At 42.9% G+C, this 23984-nt stretch overlaps 1 protein-coding gene across 1 annotated transcript in view; it reads right to left on the bottom strand.

Moving 5' to 3' along the window:
• Positions 1-11006, bottom strand: part of si:dkey-13n15.2 (protein transport protein Sec24C) — a 36956-nt gene extending 25950 nt beyond the window's left edge. The window contains exons 1-6 of the mRNA XM_064936697.1: positions 10743-11006; positions 8998-10171; positions 7349-7410; positions 6884-6979; positions 1805-1916; positions 1477-1604 (exon numbers count right to left, since the gene is read on the bottom strand). Of these exons, the coding sequence (XP_064792769.1) occupies positions 1477-1604; positions 1805-1916; positions 6884-6979; positions 7349-7410; positions 8998-10120 (1521 nt within the window). The 5' untranslated portion in view covers positions 10121-10171; positions 10743-11006. The remainder of the gene's footprint in view (positions 1-1476; positions 1605-1804; positions 1917-6883; positions 6980-7348; positions 7411-8997; positions 10172-10742) is intronic.
• Between the last annotated feature and the right edge of the window lie 12978 nt (positions 11007-23984).

Genomic DNA, 23984 nt, shown 5'->3' with positions numbered 1-23984 from the left:
TCCCTACGTTCAGCACATGACCAGTCCACTGTCCCTACATTCAGCACATGACCAGTCCACTGTCCCTACGTTCAGCACATGACCACTCCACTGTCCATATGTTCAGCACATGACCACTCCACTGTCCCTACGTTCAGCACATGACCAATCCACTGTCCATACATTCAGCACATGACCACTCCACTGTCCATACATTCAGCACATGACCACTCCACTGTCCATATGTTCAGCACATGACCAGTCCACTGTCCATACGTTCAGCACATGACCAGTCCACTGTCCCTACGTTCAGCACATGACCAGTCCACTGTCCATACATTCAGCACATGACCAGTCCACTGTCCCTACATTCAGCACATGACCAGTCCACTGTCCCTACGTTCAGCACATGACCAGTCCACTGTCCCTACATTCAGCACATGACCAGTCCACTGTCCCTACGTTCAGCACATGACCAGTCCACTGTCCCTACATTCAGCACATGACCACTCACGCAGCAGCATTGGACTCTGGCTACAAAACAAAAACTAGTAAAATAACAAACTTAAAATATGCTGTTTATTTACGCAATTCATCCTTTACAATTGTTGATGCACTGGTGCTTTTCTATAGGAACCCAATCAATCATTTGACCTGTGATCTGTCTGGTTATATATACTATTATCATTGTGTGTTTTCGTTTCTACTTTGTCAAAAGAAGCTGGAACTGTATGAATTACTCATATTTGACCTTTATTTAACCAGGCAAGTCAGTTAAGAACAAATTCTTATTTTCAATGATGGCCTAGGAACAGTGGGTTAACTGCCTTGTTCAGGGGCAGAATGACAGATTTGTACCTTGTCAACTTGGGGATTTGAGATTGCAGCCTTGTGGTTGCGAGCCCAACGCTCTAACCACTAGGCTACCATGCCGCCCCGCTAAAACTCTTATTACTAACCAAATCTACAAATGAAGTTGATCGAATGGATTACACTGTCATGTTTTTATCAGAAGGGAAACTAAAATAGGCTATAGGCCTACATTTTTGTTGTAGGACTTTGCAGAATTATACAAAACATATCCTTGACTCTATCTGAACAAATAACTATTGTTGTTGTCTATTGATATAGGTGCATTTACACTAATATTTCTTCATGCAATGAATTATTTACAATAGTTTATGCACTATTTATCAAGTGTTGGTGCTTCTGTTTGCTGCATGTTGCAGGTTGATATGCATCTGATGTGTATGCTAAAGGAGACGCCCGACAACGAGCTCTAGCGGGTACTGATAGGCTGAAACGCCTGGCGAGGTGGCAAGGTATCCCTCTTTCCCTTCCAGATCTGTTTGTGTTGCACAGCCAACTTCAATGGCCACTATTATGGCATAACAACAACCATATGGTCGTTATAGACAATAGTAGTTGGCTATACAGCACAATTAGATCTGGGACCAGGCTGTAAGAGGCTATAACTGTGATAATACAGGTTAGTACCTCTCCTGTGTGTAGCTTAGCCAGAGGGCTGACTAGGGCCCCCAGGGGTAGGTGGCTCTGGAGGGCCGTCTGGCCATCACACGGAACGCAGTAGGAGGTAGAAAGGATGAACCGAGGACTGCAGTTACCTAGTGACACAGAGAGAGACAACCACAGAGCTGGTCTGCTGTCAAAGCGTACACGCTCACACAGGGGCTGGGCGATAGGCTACATTGATATAATTATAACTATAGCTACAATAAAATGTTCTATTTTTTTGTCTTATTTATAAAATATATGATTATTTATGTCAATATTATACAGAATTGCTGTATTGCCTGAGGCCTACCTTTGTCCTCCATGACACAGTCTGTGGTAGCCAGCGGAGGTAGAGAGGAGATGGGTTCAGACACAAACACCTTCCCCTCCCACGCTGTCCTGTCCTCCTCCATCATACGCACCTGTGAGAGAAAGAGAGAGAAGAGAAAGAGATGGAGAAAGAGGAGAGAGAGAGGGGAAAGAGAGAGAAAAGAGAGAGGAGAGAGAGAGGGGAAAGAGCGAGAAAAGAGAGAGAGGAGAGAGAGAGAAAAGAGAGAGGAGAGAGAGAGAGAGATGGGTCATTAGCAACTAGTCCATTTCCTCAGTGAAAACAATGCACTGAGCAAATGTCAAATTGGCTTTTTACCAAATTACCGTAAGACAAGACCACGTATTCACACTAAACACCCTAATTCACAAACAAACCAGAAAAAAGGCAAAGTCTTCTCATGCTTTGTTGATTTCAAAAAAGCTTTCGACTCAATTTGGCATGAGGGTCTGAGGGTCGACTCAGAGGGTCCTGAGGGTCGACTCAGAGGGTCTGCTACACAAATGAATGGAAAGTGGTGTTGGAGGAAAAACATACGACATTATAAAATACAGTGCCTTGCGAAAGTATTCGCCCCCCTTGAACTTTGCAACCTTTTGCCACATTTCAGGCTTCAAACATAAAGATATAAAACTGTATTTTTTTGTGAAGAATCAACAACAAGTGGGACACAATCATGAAGTGGAACGACATTTATTGGATATTTCAAACTTTTTTAACAAATCAAAAACGTGCAAAATTATTCAGCCCCTTTACTTTCAGTGCAGCAAACTCTCTCCAGAAGTTCAGTGAGGATCTCTGAATGATCCAATGTTGACCTAAATGACTAATGATGATAAATACAATCCACCTGTGTGTAATCAAGTCTCCGTATAAATGCACCTGCACTGTGATAGTCTCAGAGGTCCGTTAAAAGCGCAGAGAGCATCATGAAGAACAAGGAACACATCAGGCAGGTCCGAGATACTGTTGTGAAGAAGTTTAAAGCCGGATTTGGATACAAAAAGATTTCCCAAGCTTTAAACATCCCAAGGAGCACTGTGCAAGCGATAATATTGAAATGGAAGGAGTATCAGACCACTGAAAATCTACCAAGACCTGGCCGTCCCTCTAAACTTTCAGCTCATACAAGGAGAAGACTGATCAGAGATGCAGCCAAGAGGCCCATGATCACTCTGGATGAACTGCAGAGATCTACAGCTGAGGTGGGAGACTCTGTCCATAGGACAACAATCAGTCGTATATTGCACAAATCTGGCCTTTATGGAAGAGTGGCAAGAAGAAAGCCATTTCTTAAAGATATCCATAAAAAGTGTTGTTTAAAGTTTGCCACAAGCCACCTGGGAGACACACCAAACATGTGGAAGAAGGTGCTCTGGTCAGATGAAACCAAAATTGAACTTTTTGGCAACAATGCAAAACGTTATGTTTGGCGTAAAAGCAACACAGCTCATCACCCTGAACACACCATCCCCACTGTCAAACATGGTGGTGGCAGCATCATGGTTTGGGCCTGCTTTTCTTCAGCAGGGACAGGGAAGATGGTTAAAATTGATGGGAAGATGGATGGAGCCAAATACAGGACCATTCTGGTAGAAAACCTGATGGAGTCTGCAAAAGACCTGAGACTGGGACGGAGATTTGTCTTCCAACAAGACAATGATGCAAAACATAAAGCAAAATCTACAATGGAATGATTCAAAAATAAACATATCCAGGTGTTAGAATGGCAAAGTCAAAGTCCAGAACTGAATCCAATCAAAAATCTGTGGAAAGAACTGAAAACTGCTGTTCACAAATGCTCCCCATCCAACCTCACTGAGCTCGAGCTGTTTTGCAAGGAGGAATGGGAACATTTCAGTCTCTCGATGTGCAAAACTGATAGAGACAAACCCAAGCAACTTACAGCTGTAATCACAGCAAAAGGTGGTGCTACAAAGTATTAACTTAAGGGGGCTGAATAATTTTGCACGTCCAATTTTTCAATTTTTTCTTTGTTAAAAAAGTTTGAAATATCCAATAAATGTCGTTCTACTTCATGATTGTGTCCCACTTGTTGTTGATTCTTCACAAAAAAATACAGTTTTATATCTTTATGTTTGAAGCCTGAAATGTGGCAAAAGGTCGCAAAGTTCAAGGGGGCCGAATACTTTCGCAAGGCACTGTACATGTACTCAAAAAAAGTGTGAGGTTAAAATTGGCAACAAAAAAACACATTACTTTCCACAGGGCCGTGGGGTGAGACAGGGATGCAGCTTTAGCCCCACCCTCTTCAACACATATTTTATTTTACCTTTATTTAACTAGGCAAGTTAAGAACACATTTTTATTTACAATGACAGCCTAGGAACAGTGGTTAACTGCCTTGTTCAGGGGCAGAACGACAGATATTTTTTTACCTTGTCAGCTCGGGGATTCGATCTTACAACCTTTCGGTTACTAGTACAACACTAACCCCTACGCTACCTGCTGTCCCGTTGATATATACACTGTATCAACAAATTGATGAGGGCACTAGAACAGTCTGCAGCACCTGGCCTCACCCTACTAGAATCTGAAGTCAAATGTCTACTGTTTGCTGATGATCTGGTGCTTCTGTCCCCAACCAAGGAGGGCCTACAGCAGCACCTAGATCTTCTGCACAGATTCTGTCAGACCTGGGCCCTGACAGTAAATCTCAGTAAGACCAAAATAATGGTGTTCCAAAAAAGGTCCAGTCGCCAGGACCACAAATACAAATTCCATCTAGACACCGTTGCCCTAGAGCACACAAAAAAACTATACATACCTTGGCCTAAACATCAGCGCCACAGGTAACTTCCACAAAGCTGTGAACGATCTGAGAGACAAGGCAAGAAGGGCATTCTATGCTATCAAAAGGAACATAAAATTTGACAGACCAATTAGGATCTGGCAAAAAATACTTGAATCAGTCATAGAGCCCATTCGCCTTTTATGGTTGTGAGGTCTGGGGTCCGCTCACCAACCAAAAATGCAGAATTCTGCTAAAATATCCTCTGTGTACAACGTAAAACACCAAATAATGAATGCAGAGCAGAATTAGGATGATACCTGCGAATGATCAAAATCCAGAAAAGTGCTGTTAAATTCTACAACCACCTAAAAGAAAGTGATTCCCAAGCCTCCAATAACAAAGTCATCACCTACAGAGAAATGAAACTGGAAAAGAGTCCACTAAGCAAGCTGGTCCTGGGACTCTGTTCATAAACCCAAACAGACCCCACAGAGCACCAGGACAGCAACACAATTAGACCCAACCAAATCATGAGAAAACAAAAAGATAATTACTTGACACATTGGAAAGAATTAACAAAAAAACAGAGCAAACTAGAATACTATTTGGCCCTAAACAGAGAGTACACAGCGGCAGAAAACCTGACCACTGTGACTGACCCAAACTTAAGGACAGCTTTGACTATGTACAGACTCAGTGAGTATAGCCTTGCTATTGAGAAAGCCCTCCATAGGCAGACATGGCTCTCAAGAGAAGACAGGCTATGTGCACACTGACCACAAAATGAGGTGGAAACTGAGCTGTACTTCCTAACCTCCTGTCCAATATATGACCATATTAGATACATGTATTTCCCTTAGACTACACAGACCCACGAAGAATTTGAAAACAAACCCAATTTTGATAAACTCCCATATCTACTGGGTGAATTTCCACAGTGTGCATCACAGCAGCAATATTTGTGACCTGTTGCCACAAGAAAAGGGAAACCAGTGAAGAACAAACACTGTTGTAAATACAACCTACATTTATGTTTATTTATTTTCCCTTTTGTGCTTTAACTATTTGCACATCGTTACAACACTGTATATAGACATAATATGACATTTGAAACGTCTTTATTCTTTTGGAACTTGTAATGTAATGTTTACTGTTCATTTGTATTGTTTATTGTCTACTTCACTTGCTTATGTTTCCCCTGTCAGTAAAGACCTTAAACTGGAATTGAATTGAGCGAGGAGAGAGAGAGGATAGAAAGTGAAAGGAGGGAGAGAGAGAGGGAGAGAATGAAAGACAAGAGAGAGGGATGAGAGAGAGGAGAAAGAGAGAGAGAGAGAGAGAGAGAGAGAGGGGGGATAGAAAGTGAGAGTAGAGAGAGAGAGGATAGAAAGTGTGAGAGAGAGAGAGAGGATAGAAAGTGAGAGAAGAGAAAGAAAGAGAGATAAGATAAATATGGAGAGAAGGAGAGACAAGAGAGAGGGATGAGAGAGAGGAGAAAGAGAAAGAGAGAGAGAGAGAGAGAGAAAGAGAGACAGGAAAGAGGGATGAGAGAGAGGAGAAAGAGAGAGGGAGAGAAGAGAAAGAGAGAGAGAGGGAGAGAGAGAGAGAGAGAGAGAGAGAGGAGAAAGAGAGAGTAGGGAAGAGAGAGAGAGAGAGAGAGAGAGAGAGGATAGAAAGTGAGAGGAGAGAGAGGAGAATGAGAGGAGAGAGTAGGGAAGAGAAAGAGAGAGGATAGAAAGTGAGAGGAGAGAGAGGAGAATGAGAGAAGAGAGTAGGGAAGAGGGAGAGAGAGAGAGGATAGAAAGTGAGAGGAGAGAAGGAGAAAGACAGAGATAATACAAATATGGAGAGGAGTGACAAGAGAGAGGGATGAGAGAGAGGAGAAAGAGAGAAGAGAAAGAGAGAGCGAGAGAGAAAGAGAGAGAGAGAAAGAGAAAGCGAGAAAGAGAGAGAAAGAGAGAGAAAGCGAGAGAGAAAGAAAGAGAGAGAGAGAGAGAGAGAAAGAGATAGGGAAGAGGAAGAGAGAGAAGCAGTTGTGAGAGAGGAGAAAGAGAGAGAGAAAGAGAGAGAGGAGAGAGAGAGAGAGAGAGGAGAGGAGAGGAGCGAGAGAGAGTGAGAGAAAAGAAAGAGAGAAGAGAAAGAGAGAGGAGAGAAAGAGAGAGAAAGAGAGAAAAGAGAGAAGAGAACGAGAGAGAAGAGAGGAGAGAAAGAGAGAGGGGAGAGAGAAGCAGTTGTGCAGTGTCTTCAGTGGGAGAAACATAGCGAGAAAGGAGGATGACGTCTAGAGGACGAGGAGCGACACTTACAGCGCTGGGTAGAAGCTGAGGGTGTAGGCCATAGCGTGACTCCGAGATAGGTGAGCTGGGGCCGGACATCCCACTGTCCCCCAGAGACGGACAGGACTGGACATGGACACACAGAAAGAGAGAGACACCAGGACAGATTAGTCACTTCTAGTATGCAGAGACACACTAGTATAACAACGTTATAATTAAGCAATAAGGCCCGAGGGGGTGTGGTATATGGCCTATATAGCCGTGGTATATTGGCCATAGGTGCCTTATTGCTATTATAAACTGGTTGCCAATGTAATTAGAATAGTACAAATAAATGTTTTGCCATACCCGTGGTACACGATCTGATATATCACGACTGTCAGCCAATCAGAATTCAGGGTTTGAACCACCCGGTTTATAATTAGTAATAAGGACACACTAATGATGTGAGCGTCTGTTACTACACGTTGTTGTTAATATGGTCTGTTTTCTCACCGGTTGCATGGTGGTACCCTCCTGTACAGGATGTGAGGTGGCACCAGGCTTGTACATTACACCTGAGAGACAGAGAGGAGTCAGGAACAACATACTACAACACAATTATTCACTAATATTATAGGAAAAATGTGTCAGAGTTTTACTGCCTGCACCTGACTCTGTTTGCGTGTTAGTGTATAGCTTACCACTGTGACTCTGTTTGTATGTTAGTGTATAGATTACCACTGTGACTCTGTTTGTATGTTAGTGTATAGCTTACCACTGTGACTCTGTTTGTATGTTAGTGTATATATTACCACTGTGACTCTGTTTGTATGTTAGTGTATAGCTTACCACTGTGACTCTGTTTGTGTGTTAGTGTATAGCTTACCACTGTGACTCTGTTTGTATGTTAGTGTATATATTACCACTGTGACTCTGTTTGCGTGTTAGTGTATAGATTACCACTGTGACTCTGTTTGTATGTTAGTGTATAGCTTACCACTGTGACTCTGTTTGTATGTTAGTGTATAGCTTACCACTGTGACTCTGTTTGCGTGTTAGTGTATAGCTTACCACTGTGACTCTGTTTGCGTGTTAGTGTATATATTACCACTGTGACTCTGTTTGTATGTTAGTGTATAGCTTACCACTGTGACTCTGTTTGTATGTTAGTGTATATATTACCACTGTGACTCTGTTTGCGTGTTAGTGTATAGCTTACCACTGTGACTGTTTGCGTGTTAGTGTATAGCTTACCACTGTGACTCTGTGTGTATGTTAGTGTATAGATTACCACTGTGACTCTGTTTGCGTGTTAGTGTATAGCTTACCACTGTGACTGTTTGCGTGTTATTGTATAAATTACCACTGTGACTGTTTGCATGTTAGTGTATAGATTACCACTGTGACTGTTTGTATGTTAGTGTATATATTACCACTGTGACTCTGTTTGTGTGTTAGTGTATATATTACCACTGTGACTCTGTTTGTATGTTAGCTGGATAGATTATCACTGTGTTCTAGTTCAAATGTGAGTGATAATTACAAATCTGTGACTCTGTTTGAACAGGCAGTTAACCCACTGTGACTCTGTTTGAAAATAAGTTTGTTCTTACCACTGTGACTCTAGTTAAAAATAAATAAATGTAAAAATTAAAATACCTTACCACTGTGACTCTGTTTGTATGTCAGTGTATAGATTATCACTGTGGCTCTGTTTGTATGTTAGTGTATAGCTTACCACTGTGACTCTGTTTGTATGTTAGTGTATAGCTTACCACTGTGACTCTGTTTGTATGTTAGTGTATATATTACTACTGTGACTCTGTTTGCATGTTAGTGTATAGATTACCACTGTGACTCTGTTTGTGTGTTAGTGTATAGGGGCGACAGGGTAGCCTTGTGGTTAGAGAGCTGGACTAGTAACCGAAAGGTTGCAAGTTCAAAACCCCGAGCTGACAAGGTACAAATCTGTCATTCTGCCCCTGAACAGGCAGTTAACCCACTGTTCCTAGGCCGTCATTGAAAATAAGAATTTGTTCTTAACTGACTGAAATAAAGGTTTTTTTTTTTTTTTTTTAAATAGCTTACCACTGTGGCTCTGTTTGTATGTTAGTGTATAGATTATCACTGTGGCTCTGTTTGTATGTTAGTGTATAGCTTACCACTGTGACTATAGTGTTGCTGAGGCAGGGTCCATTGAGGTTGCTGCTGGACTGGTGAGGTGAGTTGTGGAGGATACGGGTGTGAACACTGTTGGCTCTGGCTTCCACATGGTGACATGGAGGAAAAACTGCTGTTGGGAGGTCCTTGGTTTGGACTTGTCAACGTCACTGCAGGGCCATTCACAAAGCCTTGGTTTGGACTTGTCAACATCACAGGAGGGCCATTCACAAAGCCTTGGTTTGGACTTGTCAACGTCACTGCAGGGCCATTCACAAAGCCTTGGTTTGGACTTGTCAACATCACAGGAGGGCCATTCACAAAGCCTTGGTTTGGACTTGTCAACGTCACTGCAGGGCCATTCACAAAGCCTTGGTTTGGACTTGTTAACATCACAGGAGGGCCATTCACAAAGCCTTGGTTTGGACTTGTTAACGTCACTGCAGGGCCATTCACAAATCCTTGGTTTGGACTTGTTAACATCACAGTAGGGCCATTCACAAAGCCTTGGTTTGGACTTGTTAACGTCACTGCAGGGCCATTCACAAAGCCTTGGTTTGCATACGGATATGGAGGAGAGGAAGAGACTGAAGGAGAGACAGTATTCTGGGGACCCTGGTTTGAAGACGGATATGGAGGATATGGAGGAGAGGAAGAGACTGAAGGAGAGACAGTATTCTGGGGACCCTGGTTTGAAGACGGTATCGTGGATGGAGGCCCACTAGCTGGCGGACCTTGTTTCAGAGTGAGGAGTGTTGATGGTGGAGGAATGTTGTAGGAAATATAATTACCCATGTGTACATGTGGTATGTGAGGCTCTTGATTCAGGCATGGTCTAAGAGCTGAAGGTGATTGGTTCCTAAATGGGGGCGTAGGAAGACTGCTGAGACAGCCCTGGTGTGAGTACTGTAACTGAGCCATGGATTGAGGGATGTTATTAGAGGGACTCTGGTGTGAGGCTGGGCCCAGGTTCAGACCCTGTAAGCTGGGTAGAGGGTCACTGGAGAGTCCTTGGGCAGCGGTACATCCAAGACCGGTCGGGGGTGTGGTTGCTGACCAGCCATTATGACACACCCCGGGCTGCCCGCCATATCCGTAGCTCTGATTGGCAGCTGGAATGTCCATCTTCTCCCATGCTAGTCTGTGATTGGATGTATGTCACCTTGGAGGCGGGTCCTGGTACAATGCAATGAATAATGGATGAGAAACAGGTACATTACTGCTTGACTAGTCATCTCATGATCATCTTCCCAATACAGAACACTAAACATTATCACCATCAACTCTAAAGTCACAGAGACACAGAGATAATGATACCAGGGTTTCAGAAAAACATGTTCTTCTGATTCAAGGTATTAAACACGCATTATGACAATGCCTTAATGCACTGATTGACTGGGACCAAAAACCTGACATAAAGCTATCATAACATACCACATAACATACCTATATAATAGGACAGAATTAACTTTATTGTCCCAAATTGTCTTAGACACACAGCACTGCTGTATACAAAATAGACACTGTACATTACACACTAGACATACACACTTGCCCTTATCATCATACACTTATCATATAGCCACATACATACATACTTTACATATGCCCTTAGTCTGTCAGTGACGTACTAATTAACACAACTCAGAAACATGTTATTTTGGCATGCATGGTATTCATAATAAAATATATAATTTAAATATGTCACCGCATCTTAGACATCGGTTGAAAAGGCTTGAGCTCTTACGTCAACACCGCAATGGCTCGCGCAAACCTCCCTCAAGTCTTCCGGATATCCTACCGCTGTCAATGTGACAGCGCCTGATATTTAGACCGCAAATCATGTATTCGTTGGTTAATTGCCACCCGGTATTCCAGGTGATGGATATGACATGAATGATATGTTCTGCGTTTGAAAATAATGTTCCGATTTGGATTTACATTGTGTAATTTGATGATCAGTTACAATGTAGCGGTACAGGAAACGCAGAGCTCCCTCCCACATTTGACCTACGCTTTTATCACGTATTTTACGCAGGAATTGCGTCGCCGACGTCAAAATATTCAACACTAGATGGCGGAAACGGGAAACAAATTGGAATTTGCTACGGTCAATTTCACGAGGTTTAATAGTACCAGATATATTATCGGGGGAAATGAATGCTATGTAGTACAACTCTATTGAGGATTTTTAATTTCTTTTGCATTTCTGGTAGTGCCATAACCCTTCAGGTGCTTTAGAAGCAGTACCACACGTGGCTGCCCATGTGCTACAATGCAATGGATATCCTGCTTTGCAAATGAAGAAGTTAATAAAAGTAATTTCCATACCATGTCATTTTTTGCTTGTCATTGTTTTGTCTGACCTACCATGTTTCCCAGTTGAGATCGTCATTGACAGGAGCCATATCTTAGTGGTTGTGTCCTTGTTACTCCTTAACCCTTAACCCAACAGGCGCCATAGGAACTCTGAATAACTGAATACTGAACCCTCCTCTCTACTCCACAACCACAGCTCTTCCCTCCTTCAGTTGAGGAAGAAGAAATGAAGGGATTTCTCCTAAATGGCACCCTATTCCCTATTTAGGGCACTACTTTTAGCTAGGGCACAACCTATATGCCCTGGTTTAAAAGTAGTGCACTAAATAGGGAATATGGTGCCATTTAGGAGAAACCCTTTCATTACTTATTTCCTACTACAGTGCATTTGGAAAGTTTTCAGACCCCTCATTTTTCCCATGTTTTCTTCCATAACAGCCTTATTCTAAAATTGATTACATTGATCCCCCCCCCTTTATCAATCAACACACAATACCACTTAATGACAAAGCAAAAACAGGTTTCTATATATTTTTCAAATTTAGAAGAAAAAAAAACAGAAAAAGATCACATTTACATAAGTATTCAGACCATTTACTCAGTACTTTGTTGATGCACCTTTGGCAGTGATTACAGCCTGGAGTCTTCTTGGGTTTGACGCTACAAGTTTGGCACACCTGTATTTGGGGAGTTTCTCCCATTATATTCTGCAGATCCTCTCAAGCTCTGTCAGATTGGAGGGGAGCGTCGCTGAGCAGCTATTTTAAGGTTTCTCCAGAGATGTTCGATCGGTTTCAAGTCCGGATTCTGGTTGGGCCACTCAAGGACATTCAGAGACGTGTCCTGGAGCCACTCCTGCGTTGTCTTGCCTGTCTACTTAGGGTCGTTGTCCTGCTGGAAGGTGAAACTTCACCCCAGTCTGAGGTCCTGAGCAGTCTGGAGCAGGGCATTGTCAAGGGTCTCTCTGTACTTTGCTCCGTTCATCTTTCCCTCAATCCTGACTAGTCTCCCAGTCCCTGCCATTGAAAAACATCCCCACAGCATGATGCTGCCACCACCATGCTTCACCGTAGGGATGGTGTCAGGTTTCCTCCAGACATGAAGCTTGGCATTCATGACAAAGAGTTGGTTTCATCAGACCAGGGAATCGTGTTTCTCATGGTCTGAGAGTCCTTTAGGTGCCTTTTGGCAAACTCCAAGTGGTCTGTCATGTGCCTTTTACTGAGGAGTGGTTTCCGTCTGGCCACTCTGCCATAAATGTCTGATTGGTGGAGTGCTGAAGAGATGGTTATCCTTCTGGAAGCTTCTCCCATCTCCACAGAGTGACTCTAGAACTCTGTCAGAGTGACCATTGGGTTCTTGGTCACCTCCCTGATGGGCGGCCAACTCTAGGAAGAGTCTTGGTGGTTCCAATCTTCCTCCATTTAAGAATGGAGGCCATTGTGTTCTTGAGGACCTTCAATGCTGCAGAAATGTTTTGGTACCCTTCCCCAGATCTGTGCCTCCACACAATCCTGTCTCGTAGCTCTATGGACAATTCCTTTGACATTATGGCTTGGACTGTGGGACCTTACATAGACAGGTGTGTGCTTTTCCAAATCATGTCCAATCAATTGAGTTTACCACAGGTGGACTCCTAATCAAGTTGTAGAAACATCAATTTTGAGTCTCAGAGCAAAGGGTCTGAATATGTATGTATATAAGGTATTACAGTTTTTAATTGTTTATTCATTTGATAAAATGTCTAAAAACTTGTTTTCGCTTTGTCATTAAGGGGTATTGTGTGTAGATTGATGACGAAATGGTTTTATTTTTAGAATAAGGCTGTAACCTAACAAAATGTGTAAAAAGGAAGGGGTCTGAATAGTTTCTGAACACACTAACATTATCAATAATCATTCCATCCTCTTGGTCATATATACAGTGCCTTGCGAAAGTATTCGGCCCCCTTGAACTTTGAGACCTTTTGCCACATTTCAGACTTCAAACATAAAGATATAAAACTGTATTTTTTGTGAAGAATCAACAACAAGTGGGACACAATCATGAAGTGGAACGACATTTATTGGATATTTCAAACTTTTTTAACAAATCAAAAACTGAAAAATTGGGCGTGCAAAATTATTCAGCCCCCTTAAGTTAATACTTTGTATTGCCACCTTTTGCTGCGATTACAGCTGTAAGTCGCTTGGGGTATGTTTCTATCAGTTTTGCACATCGAGAGACTGAAATTTTTTCCCATTCCTCCTTGCAAAACAGCTCGAGCTCAGTGAGGTTGGATGGAGAGCATTTGTGAACAGCAGTTTTCAGTTCTTTCCACAGATTCTCGATTGGATTCAGGTCTGGACTTTGACTTGGCCATTCTAACACCTGGATATGTTTATTTTTGAACCATTCCATTGTAGATTTTGCTTTATGTTTTGGATCATTGTCTTGTTGGTAGACAAATCTCCGTCCCAGTCTCAGGTCTTTTGCAGACTCCATCAGGTTTTCTTCCAGAATGGTCCTGTATTTGGCTCCATCCATCTTCCCATCAATTTTAACCATCTTCCCAGTCCCTGCTGAAGAAAAGCAGGCCCAAACCATGATGCTGCCACCACCATGTTTGACAGTGGGGATGGTGTGTTCAGGGTGATGGGCTGTGTTGCTTTTACGCCAAACATAACGTTATGCATTGTTGCCAAAAAGTTCAATTTTGGTTTCATCTGACCAGAGCACATTCTTCCACATGTTTGGTGTGTCTCCCAGGTGGCTTGTGGCAAACTTTAAACAACACTTTTTATGGATATCTTTAAGAAATGGCTTTCTTCTTGCCACTCTTCCATAAAGGCCAGATTTGTGCAATATACGACTGATTGTTGTCCTATGGACAGAGTCTCCCACCTCAGCTGTAGATCTCTGCAGTTCATCCAGAGTGATCATGGGCCTCTTGGCTGCATCTCTGATCAGTCTTCTCCTTGTATGAGCTGAAAGTTTAGAGGGACGGCCAGGTCTTGGTAGGTTTGCAGTGGTCTGATACTCCTTCCATTTCAATATTATCGCTTGCACAGTGCTCCTTGGGATGTTTAAAGCTTGGGAAATCTTTTTGTATCCAAATCCGGCTTTAAACTTCTTCACAACAGTATCTCAGACCTGCCTGGTGAGTTCCTTGTTCTTCATGATGCTCTCTGCGCTTTTAACGGACCTCTGAGACTATCACAGTGCAGGTGCATTTATACGGAGACTTGATTACACACAGGTGGATTGTATTTATCATTATTAGTCATTTAGGTCAACATTGGATCATTCAGAGATCCTCACTGAACTTCTGGAGAGAGTTTGCTGCACTGAAAGTAAAGGGGCTGGATAATTTTGCACGCCCAATTTTTCAGTTTTTGATTTGTTAAAAAAGTTTGAAATATTCAATAAATGTTGTTCCACTTCATGATTGTGTCCCACTTGTTGTTGATTCTTCACAAAAAAAAAAACAGTTTTATATCTTTATGTTTGAAGCCTGAAATGTGGCAAAAGGTTGCAAAGTTCAAGGCGGCCGAATACTTTCGCAAGGCACTGTACATTATCAATAATCATTCCATCCTCTTGGTCACATTGAAACGCCCTGGCCTTAGTTATCTTTGTTTTCTTTATTATTTTGGTTAGGTCAGGGTGTGACATGGGTGATGTATGGTTTTGTCTCATCTAGGGTGTTTGTACTGTCTAGGGGTTTTTGTAGATTTATGGGGTAGTGTTCATTCTAGGTGTTTATGTAAGTCTATGGTTGCCTGGATTGGTTCTCAATCAGAGGCAGGTGTTTATCGTTGTCTCCTGATTGGGAACCATATTTAGGCAGCCATATTCTGTGAGTACTTTGTGGGTGATTGTTTCCTGTGTCAGTGTTTGTGCCACACGGGACTGTTTCGTTGCCAGCTCACTTTATTATTTTGTATTTGTGTTCATGTTTGTTTTTCTTATTAAAAAACATGGCCACCTACAACGCTGCGTATTGGTCCGATCCTTGTTTCACCTCTTCAGAGGAAGAGGAGGAAATCTGCCATGACACACATATATTATCAATAATCATTCCATCCTCTTGGTCATGTGTACATTATTTTAATTGAGCATTGAGAACCAGCAGTGACATTTTTTTTTCCTTAAAGACCCAATGCAGCCGCTTTAAAAAAATGTTTTTGTATCAAATCATTTCTGGGTAACAATTAAGTACCTTACTGTGATCGTTTTAAATTTAAATGGTCAAAAAGAAACAAAAATAGCTTCTTGGCAGAGAGCAATTTCTCAAACAAGAATGTCCAGCCCGGTTAAGGAGTCCAGCCCGGTTAAAATTGTAGCTCCAGTTTTAGTTTTATCTCCCAATATAAAAATGTAAAAAAAAGTTTAAATGATTGAGTGACAGGTTGGCAAAAAAATATATATATATATATGTTTCTCCGCTGTGCTGTATCAGCACAATGGACAAGGTGCGGCACCGTGTGTGTAGGGGGGCTATGGAAAGAAACTGGGCGGTTAAGTATGACTCCTTTGGGAATCCATAAAAAGAGGGGAAAAAACTTCTCATCTGTCATCTCTGTGGGAGGCTGCGTAATAACATGATACACCTCCACCTGTAATATTTATAAGGGCAGGGTCAAGTTTACCGTTGAAGCTGCTGCACTATTTTTATTTTTTATTTAACCTTCATTTAACTAGGCAAGTCAGTTAAGAACAAGTTTGTATTTACAATGACAACCTACTCCGGCCAAACCCCGACGACGCTGGGCCAATTATGCACTGCACTATGGGACTCCCAATCACGGCCGGATGTGATACAGATACTATTTGCTAGCTAGCTGTAAAAAGTTTGTTATTAGCCTTAGCCTATTTAGCTAGCTTGAACCAGTCATGTCCAATCAATTTCATTTACCACAGGTGGACTCCAATCAAGTTGTAGAAACATCTCAAGGATGATCAATGGAAACATGATGCATCTGAGCTCCATTTCGAGTCTCATAGCAAAGAGTCTGAATACGTACGTATATAAAGTATTGCTCTTTTTAATTGTTTATTCATTTGTTAAAATGTCTAAAAACCGGTCTTTGGTTTGTCATTATGGAGTAGTGTGTGTAGATTGATCACAAAACTGTTTTATTTTTAGAATAAGGCCGTAACATGTGTGTTACCTCTTTATTCTAAAAATGTGTAAAAAGTCAAGGGGTCTAAAATACTTTCTGAATGCACTGTATACTGAATAGGGTGCCAGTTGGTATTCACACAGCGATGAAAGAAGAAGAAGTGGAGGAAGAGGAAGAAAAGGAAGAGGAAGAGGAGGAGGAGGAGGAGGAGGAGGAAGAGGAGGAGGAAGAACAGGAAGGGGAAGGGGAAGAGGAGGAGGAGGAAGAACAGGAAGGGGAAGAGAAAGAGGAGGAGGAGGAAGAACAGGAAGGGGAAGAGGAAGAGGAGGAGGAGGAAGAACAGGAAGGGGAAGAGGAAGAGGAGGAGGAGGAGGAAGAACAGGAAGGGGAAGAGAGAGGAAGAGGAGGAGGAGGAAGAAGAAGAGGAGGAGGAGGAAGAGGAGGAAGAACAGGAAGGGGAAGAGGAAGAGGAGAAGGGGGAGGAGGAGGAAGAACAGGAAGGGGAAGAGGAAGAAGAGAAGGAAGAGGAGAAGGAAAAAGAGGAAGGGGAAGAGGAAGAGAAGGAGGAGGAGGAGGAAGGGGAAGAGGAAGAGGAGAAGTAGGAAGAAGAGGAGGAGGAGGAGGAGAGAAAAGCAGAATGGAAGGTAGGAGATTAGAGGAGAGGTTGGTGATTAATATTTTATCTGTTCCTCTCCAGGTCCTGAGTGAATATTGATGATGGGGTCCAGGCCTGGAGGCTTTCAACCACATTACATTTACATTTAAGTCATTTAGCAGACGCTCTTATCCAGAGCGACTTACAAATTGGTACGTTAACACCTCTCTACCAAGTGCTGGTATATTAACACCACCAGGTCCCGGGGTTCACGGCCGTCCTAGTTGCAGTATACAGTAGTATATGATGCATACAGCCTTACCTATGAATTAGTAACCGTGTGGTTGAGTGTGTGATCACAACTGGCACCCATCGTACTATACTGGGTATTTTTTGTGTACCTAACCACTATGCCACACAAAACCAAGAGGCAGAGGGACCCTCTGAGTGGGTTGTTATAGACTACTACAACACACACTTATCATGCAGCACTTTACAGTGGAAGGGAGGTTAGGTCACACAGGGTGGGAGGAAAGGATGTTTGTCTCATATAGTCTGTGTAGTAAAACTCTTCTTTATGGGGAAAGATTAGAAAGGAGTCTCTTGTCTTACATACTGTAAGTACAGTACTCCTCTCATTTATAGGGTAGGTGGGAGGTCACACAGAGTGGGGAAAGTTCTCATATGTGTTAAAAGTCTCATATGATAGAGTACAATACAACTGTCACTAGAGGGGAGGTAAGAATGGAGAGTTAGGGAAGACAGGATTGCTTGTTTTGTACAGTACAACAGCTGTATATTATGGGAGAGGGGTAAGGTTGGACAGAGTGGAAGGACAGGGTCGCGCTGTCTTATAAGTATAGTATAACAATAGTTTATGGGGAGGGGCCCAGGGTACACCACGTGGTGAAATAACATATTAAGTATAGTATAACAATAGTTTATGGGGAGGGGCCCAGGGTACACCACGTGGTGAAATAACATATTAAGTATAGTATAACTGTAATATATGGGGAGGGGCCCAGGGTACACCACGTGGTGAAATAACATATTAAGTACAGTATAACTGTAATATATGGGGAGGGGCCCAGGGTACACCACGTGGTGAAATAACATATTAAGTACAGTATAACTGTAATATATGGGGAGGGGCCAGGGTACACCACGTGGTGAAATAACATATTAAGTATAGTATAACTGTAATATATGGGGAGGGGCCCAGGGTACACCACGTGGTGAAATAACATATTAAGTACAGTATAACTGTAATATATGGGGAGGGGCCCAGGGTACACCACGTGGTGAAATAACATATTAAGTACAGTATAACAGTAATATATGGGGAGGGGCCCAGGGTACACCACGTGGTGAAATAACATATTAAGTATAGTATAACTGTAATATATGGGGAAGGGCCCAGGGTACACCACGTGGTGAAATAACATATAAAGTACAGTATAACTGTAATATATGGGGAGGGGCCCAGGGTACACCACGTGGTGAAATAACATATTAAGTATAGTATAACTGTAATATATGGGGAAGGGCCCAGGGTACACCACGTGGTGAAATAACATATTAAGTACAGTATAACTGTAATATATGGGGAGGGGCCCAGGGTACACCACGTGGTGAAATAACATATTAAGTACAGTATAACTGTAATATATGGGGAGGGGCCCAGGGTACACCACGTGGTGAAATAACATATTAATAGGGGTCAGAAGTGGAAGAGTATTTTCTTGTTTCTGCCTTCTACTGTCACTATGGATGTACGCATCACCAGGAACCCTGTGTCACCTTTTCCTATTGGACACCTGTCTTCCTGTTTCCCCCATCACTAGGGGAGCACTTCAGCACTGTGACACCTCTTCACACAGAATATCTGTCTCTTCCATCACTAGGGGAACACTACAGCACTGTGACACTTTTCCTACAGAACAGCTGCAGACACGCAGGGCTGAGCTTCACAGAAGAGCAGAGAGCAGAGAGCGAGAGAGCGAGAGAGCAGAGAGCAGAGAGCGAGAGAGAGAGAGAGCAGAGAGCAGAGAGCCAGAGAGCGAGAGTTGTACAGAGAGAGGTTGTGAAGAGACTGTATGGGGTGAGCATGAGGTGAATTTACACCGAGGAGACTCTTTTAAGATTCTCTCTTTCCTTTCTTCAGTAAGTGAGTAGAGGTTGTACATAGGGGATGTTGTTGTGACTGGGTGACTGGGTTCATCAGGAAGTGGATAGAGGATGTTGTTGTGACTGGGTTCATCAGGAAGTGGATAAAGGATGTTGTTGTGACTGGGTTCATCAGGAAGTGGATAGAGGTTGTTGTTGTGACTGGGTTCATCAGGAAGTGGATAGAGGGTGTTGTTGTGACTGGGTTCATCAGGAAGTGGATAGAGGATGTTGTTCCTACTGTGATGATTAGAACTTATCCAAACCAGAGACTGTGGATAGATGGCAGCATTTACGCAAAACTGAAACCACAAACCATCGCATTTAACCATGGCAAGGTGACTGGGAACATGGACGTGTACAAACAGACCAGCTACGACCTCCATAAGGCAATAGAATAGGAAAAACAACAGTACAGGGACAAACTGTAGTCACAATTCAACAGCTCAGACACAAAATGTATGTGGCAGAGACTCTAGCCAATCACGGATTGTAAAGGGAAAGCCAGCCACGTCGCAGTCACCCTCAATCCTGGACAAGCTAAGCATCTTCTTCACCTGCATTGAGGAAAACAACACTGAGCCGCCGACATGGGCCCCTGCTGCTCACGAGGACTGCGTGCTCCTGATCCCTGTGGCTGAAGAGAGTAAGATATTCAAGCATGTTAAACCTTGCCATGACTGCCGGCTCAGCCACATCCTCCGAGCATGTGCAGAACAGCTGGCTGGAGTGTTTACGGCCACATTCAATCTCTCCCTATACTAGCCTGTTGTCCCCAAATGCTTCAAGATGTCCACCATTGTTCCTGTACGCAAAAAAAGCAAAGATAACTGAACTAATTGACTATCGCCCCGTTAAACTCACTTCTGTCATCATAAAGTGCTTTGAGACACTAGTTATGGACCATATTACCTCTACCTTAACCGACACCCTAGACCCATTACAATTTGTTTATTGCCACAACAGATCCATGGACGACGCAATCGCCGTTGCACTGCACACTGCCCTATCCCACCTGCAAAAGAGAAATTACTATGTAAGAATGCTATTCATCGACTACAGCGCAGCCTCCAACACCATAGGGCCCTCCAAGCTCATCACTCAGCCATCCCTCAGCTCTCCCTCACTGTGCATCTGTGTCCTAGACTTCCTGATGGGCCAACCCCAGGTGGTAATGGTAGGCAACAACACCTCTGTCACGCTGATCAGCATGGGGGCCCCACAGGGGTGTATGCTCAGCCCCCTGCTGTACTCACTCATTACTGCGTGGCCATGCACGTTTCCAACTCAATCATCAAGTTTGCTGACGACACCACACTGGTAGGCCTGATTACCAACAACGATGAGACAGTCTACAGGGAGGAGGTGAAGGCCCTGGTCGAGGGTGCCAGTATAATAACCTCCCTCAACGTCAACAAAACAGGGCTGGTCATGGACTACTAGAAACAGCAGAGCGAGCATGACCCCATTCACATCCACGGGATCACAGTTGAGAGGCTCAAAAGCTTCAAGTTCCTTGGCGTGCAAATCACTGGACCTGAAATAGTCCCTTCAGGGTGGTGAAAAAAGAGCAACAGCGTCTCTTCAACCTCAGGAGGCTGAGAAAATGTGGCTTGGCCCCTAAGACCCTCATGAACTTCGAGCACATTCTGTTGAGCTGTTTCGCCGCCTGGTACAGCAACTGCACCGCCCGCAACCGCGTGGCTCTCCAGAGGGTGATACGGTCAGCCCAACGCATCATCAGGGGCACACTGCCTGCCCTCCAGGACACCTACAGAACCCGGTGTCACACGAAGGTCAAGGAGATCTTCAAGGACCTCAGCCACCAGAGCCACGGCCTGTTCACCCTGCTAACATCTAGAAGAAGGAGACAGTGTCAAAAACCAAAGTTCTTTCAATCCCAAATCCAGTACACATGCAGGAGACAGTCAGTGGTTACAGATCTTTAATATCTTTCTTTTATCTTTTCTTAATATTAAAAAGAGGTTACACATTTTAATTTAATTTAATTTTAAATACAGGCTGTGACACAACAACATGTGGGGAAAATCAAGGGTGTGATACCTTCTGAAGGCACAGTATGGACTGTTGTACATATCATTCCTATTACTGCTGTACATATCATTCCTATTACAGTATGGTACATATCATTCCAATTACAGTATGGACTGCTGTACATATCATTCCTATTACAGTATGGACTGCTGTACATATCATTCCTATTACAGTATGGACTGCTGTACATATCATTCCTATTACAGTATGGACTGCTGTACATATCATTCCTATTACAGTATGGACTGTTGTACATATCATTCCTATTACAGTATGGTACATATCATTCCTATTACAGTATGGGCTGTTGTACATATCATTCCTATTACAGTATGGACTGTTGTACATATCATTCCTATTACAGTATGGACTGCTGTACATATCATTCCTATTACAATATGGGCTGCTGTACATATCATTCCTATTACAGTATGGACTGCTGTACATATCATTCCTATTACAATATGGACTGCTGTACATATCATTCCTATTACAGTATGGGCTGTTGTACATATACATTACAGTATGGGCTGTTGTACATATCATTCCTATTACAGTATGGACTGTTGTACATATCATTCCTATTACAATATGGGCTGCTGTACATATCATTCCTATTACAGTATGGGCTGTTGTACATATCATTCCTATTACAGTATGGGCTGTTGTACATATCATTCCTATTACAGTATGGGCTGCTGTACATATCATTCCTATTACAGTATGGACTGAATTTTTTTATTCATTATTTGTGTACATGTTTGACATTTTACTGCATCGTTAGGAACCAGTAACACACAGTGCCTTCAGTAGGTATTCACACCCCTTGACCTTTGACACATTTTGTTCACAGGAGGTTTGTGACACCTTAATTGGAGAGTACAGGCTAGTGGTAATGACTGGAGTGGAATAGGTGGATTGGTATCAAATACCTCAAACACATGGTTTCCATGGTTTCCATGTGTTTGATGCCATTCCATTGGCTCAGTTCTTTATTATGAGCATGTCCTCCGCTCAGCAGACTCCACTGATTGTGTTGAGTTAGAGCCTGAATTTAAAATGCAGCCTGAATTTAATACCCCACAATGTCAAAGTGAAATTGTGTTTTTAGACATTTTTACAAACACATTATAAATGAAAAGCTGAAATGTATTGAGTCAATAAGTATTCAACCCCTTTGTTATGACCCCTTTGTTAAGACTAAATGCATTCAGGAGTAAAAATGTTGCTTAACAAGTTACATAATAAGATGCAAGGACTCACTCAGTGTGCAATAATATTGTTAAATATGATTTTTGAATGATGACCTCATCTCTGCACCCCATACATAAAATTATCTGTAAGGTCCCTCAATGGAGCAGTGAATTTCAAACACAGATTCAACCACAAAGACCAGGGAGGTTTTCCAATACCTCGCAAAGAAGGGCACCTATTGGTAGATGGGTTAAAATAAAAAAGCAGACATTGAATATCCCTTTAAGCCTGGTGAAGTTATAAATAACATTTTGGATGGTGTATCAATACACCCAATCACTACAAAGATACAGGCGTCCATCCTAACTCAGTTGCTGGAGAGGAAGGAAACTGCTCAGAGATTTCACCATGAGGCCAATGGTGGCTTTAAAACAGTTACAGAGATGAATGGCTGTGATAGGAGAAAACTGAGGAAGGATCAACAACATTGTAGTTACACTACAATACTAAACTAATTGACGACGTGAAAAGGAAGCCTGAACAGAGTGAAAAAAAGTAAAACTGCAAAACATGTGGCAAAGAAATTAACTGCTACACTGTGTATGTGACCAATAATCTTTGACTTGATGACCTGAAGGAAGAGAGGTGAAGAGAACAGCCAACCAGGGAGGATGAGAGGAAGGAGACAGAGAGAGAGAGAGAGAGGGGATAGAAAGTGAGAGGAGAGAGAGAGGATAGAAAGTGAGAGAGAGAGAGAGAGAGAGAGAGAGAGAGAGAGAGAGAGGATAGAAAGTGAGAGGGAGCGAGAGAGATAGAGAGAGAGAGAGTGGATAGAAAGTGAGAGGAGAGAGAGAGAGAGAAGAGAAAGAGAGAGGAGGGAGGAGGAGAAAAAGAGAGAAAAGAGAAAGAGAGAGAGAGAGAGAGAGAGGGAGATAAAGAGAGAGAGGAGAGGAGAGAGAGAAGAGGAAGAGGCAGAGAAAAATGTGGCTGCTACACTGTGTATGTGACCAATAATCTTTGACTTGATGACCTGAAGGAAGAGAGAGAGAGAGAGAGAGAGAGAGAGAGAGAGAGAGAGAGGATAGAAAGAGAAGAGAAAGAGAGAGACGAGAGGAGAGAGAGAGAGAGAGAAAGGGAGAGGGAGGGAGAGGGAACGAGAGAAAAGAGAAAGAGAGAGTATAGAAAGAGAGAAGAGAAAGAGAGAGACGAGAGGAGAGAGAGAGAGGGGATAGAAAGTGAGAGGAGAGAAAGAGGGGGAGAGAGAAAGGGAGAGGGAGGGAGCGAGAGAAAAGAGAAAGAGAGAGTATAGAAAGAGAGAAGAGAAAGACGAGAGAGAGAGAGAGAGAGAGAGAGAGAGACGAGAGGAGAGAGAGACGAGACAGAGACAGAGACAGGAGAGAGAGAGAGAGAGAGAGAGAGAGAGAGAGAGAGAGAGAGAGAGAGAGAGAGAGAGACATTTGGAGTCAGTTCCCATGGGAGGGGGACCAGTGGAAGCCAGGTCATGTACATGGAGGATCATGGCTCATTATTTTTAAACATGGCTAAATTATTCACT

Source organism: Oncorhynchus masou, chromosome 25 (genome assembly GCF_036934945.1).
Source record: "Oncorhynchus masou masou isolate Uvic2021 chromosome 25, UVic_Omas_1.1, whole genome shotgun sequence".
Lineage (NCBI taxonomy): Eukaryota > Metazoa > Chordata > Actinopteri > Salmoniformes > Salmonidae > Oncorhynchus > Oncorhynchus masou.
Note: the sequence above shows the minus strand (reverse complement) of the source record. Positions and strands in the feature narration are given on the sequence as shown.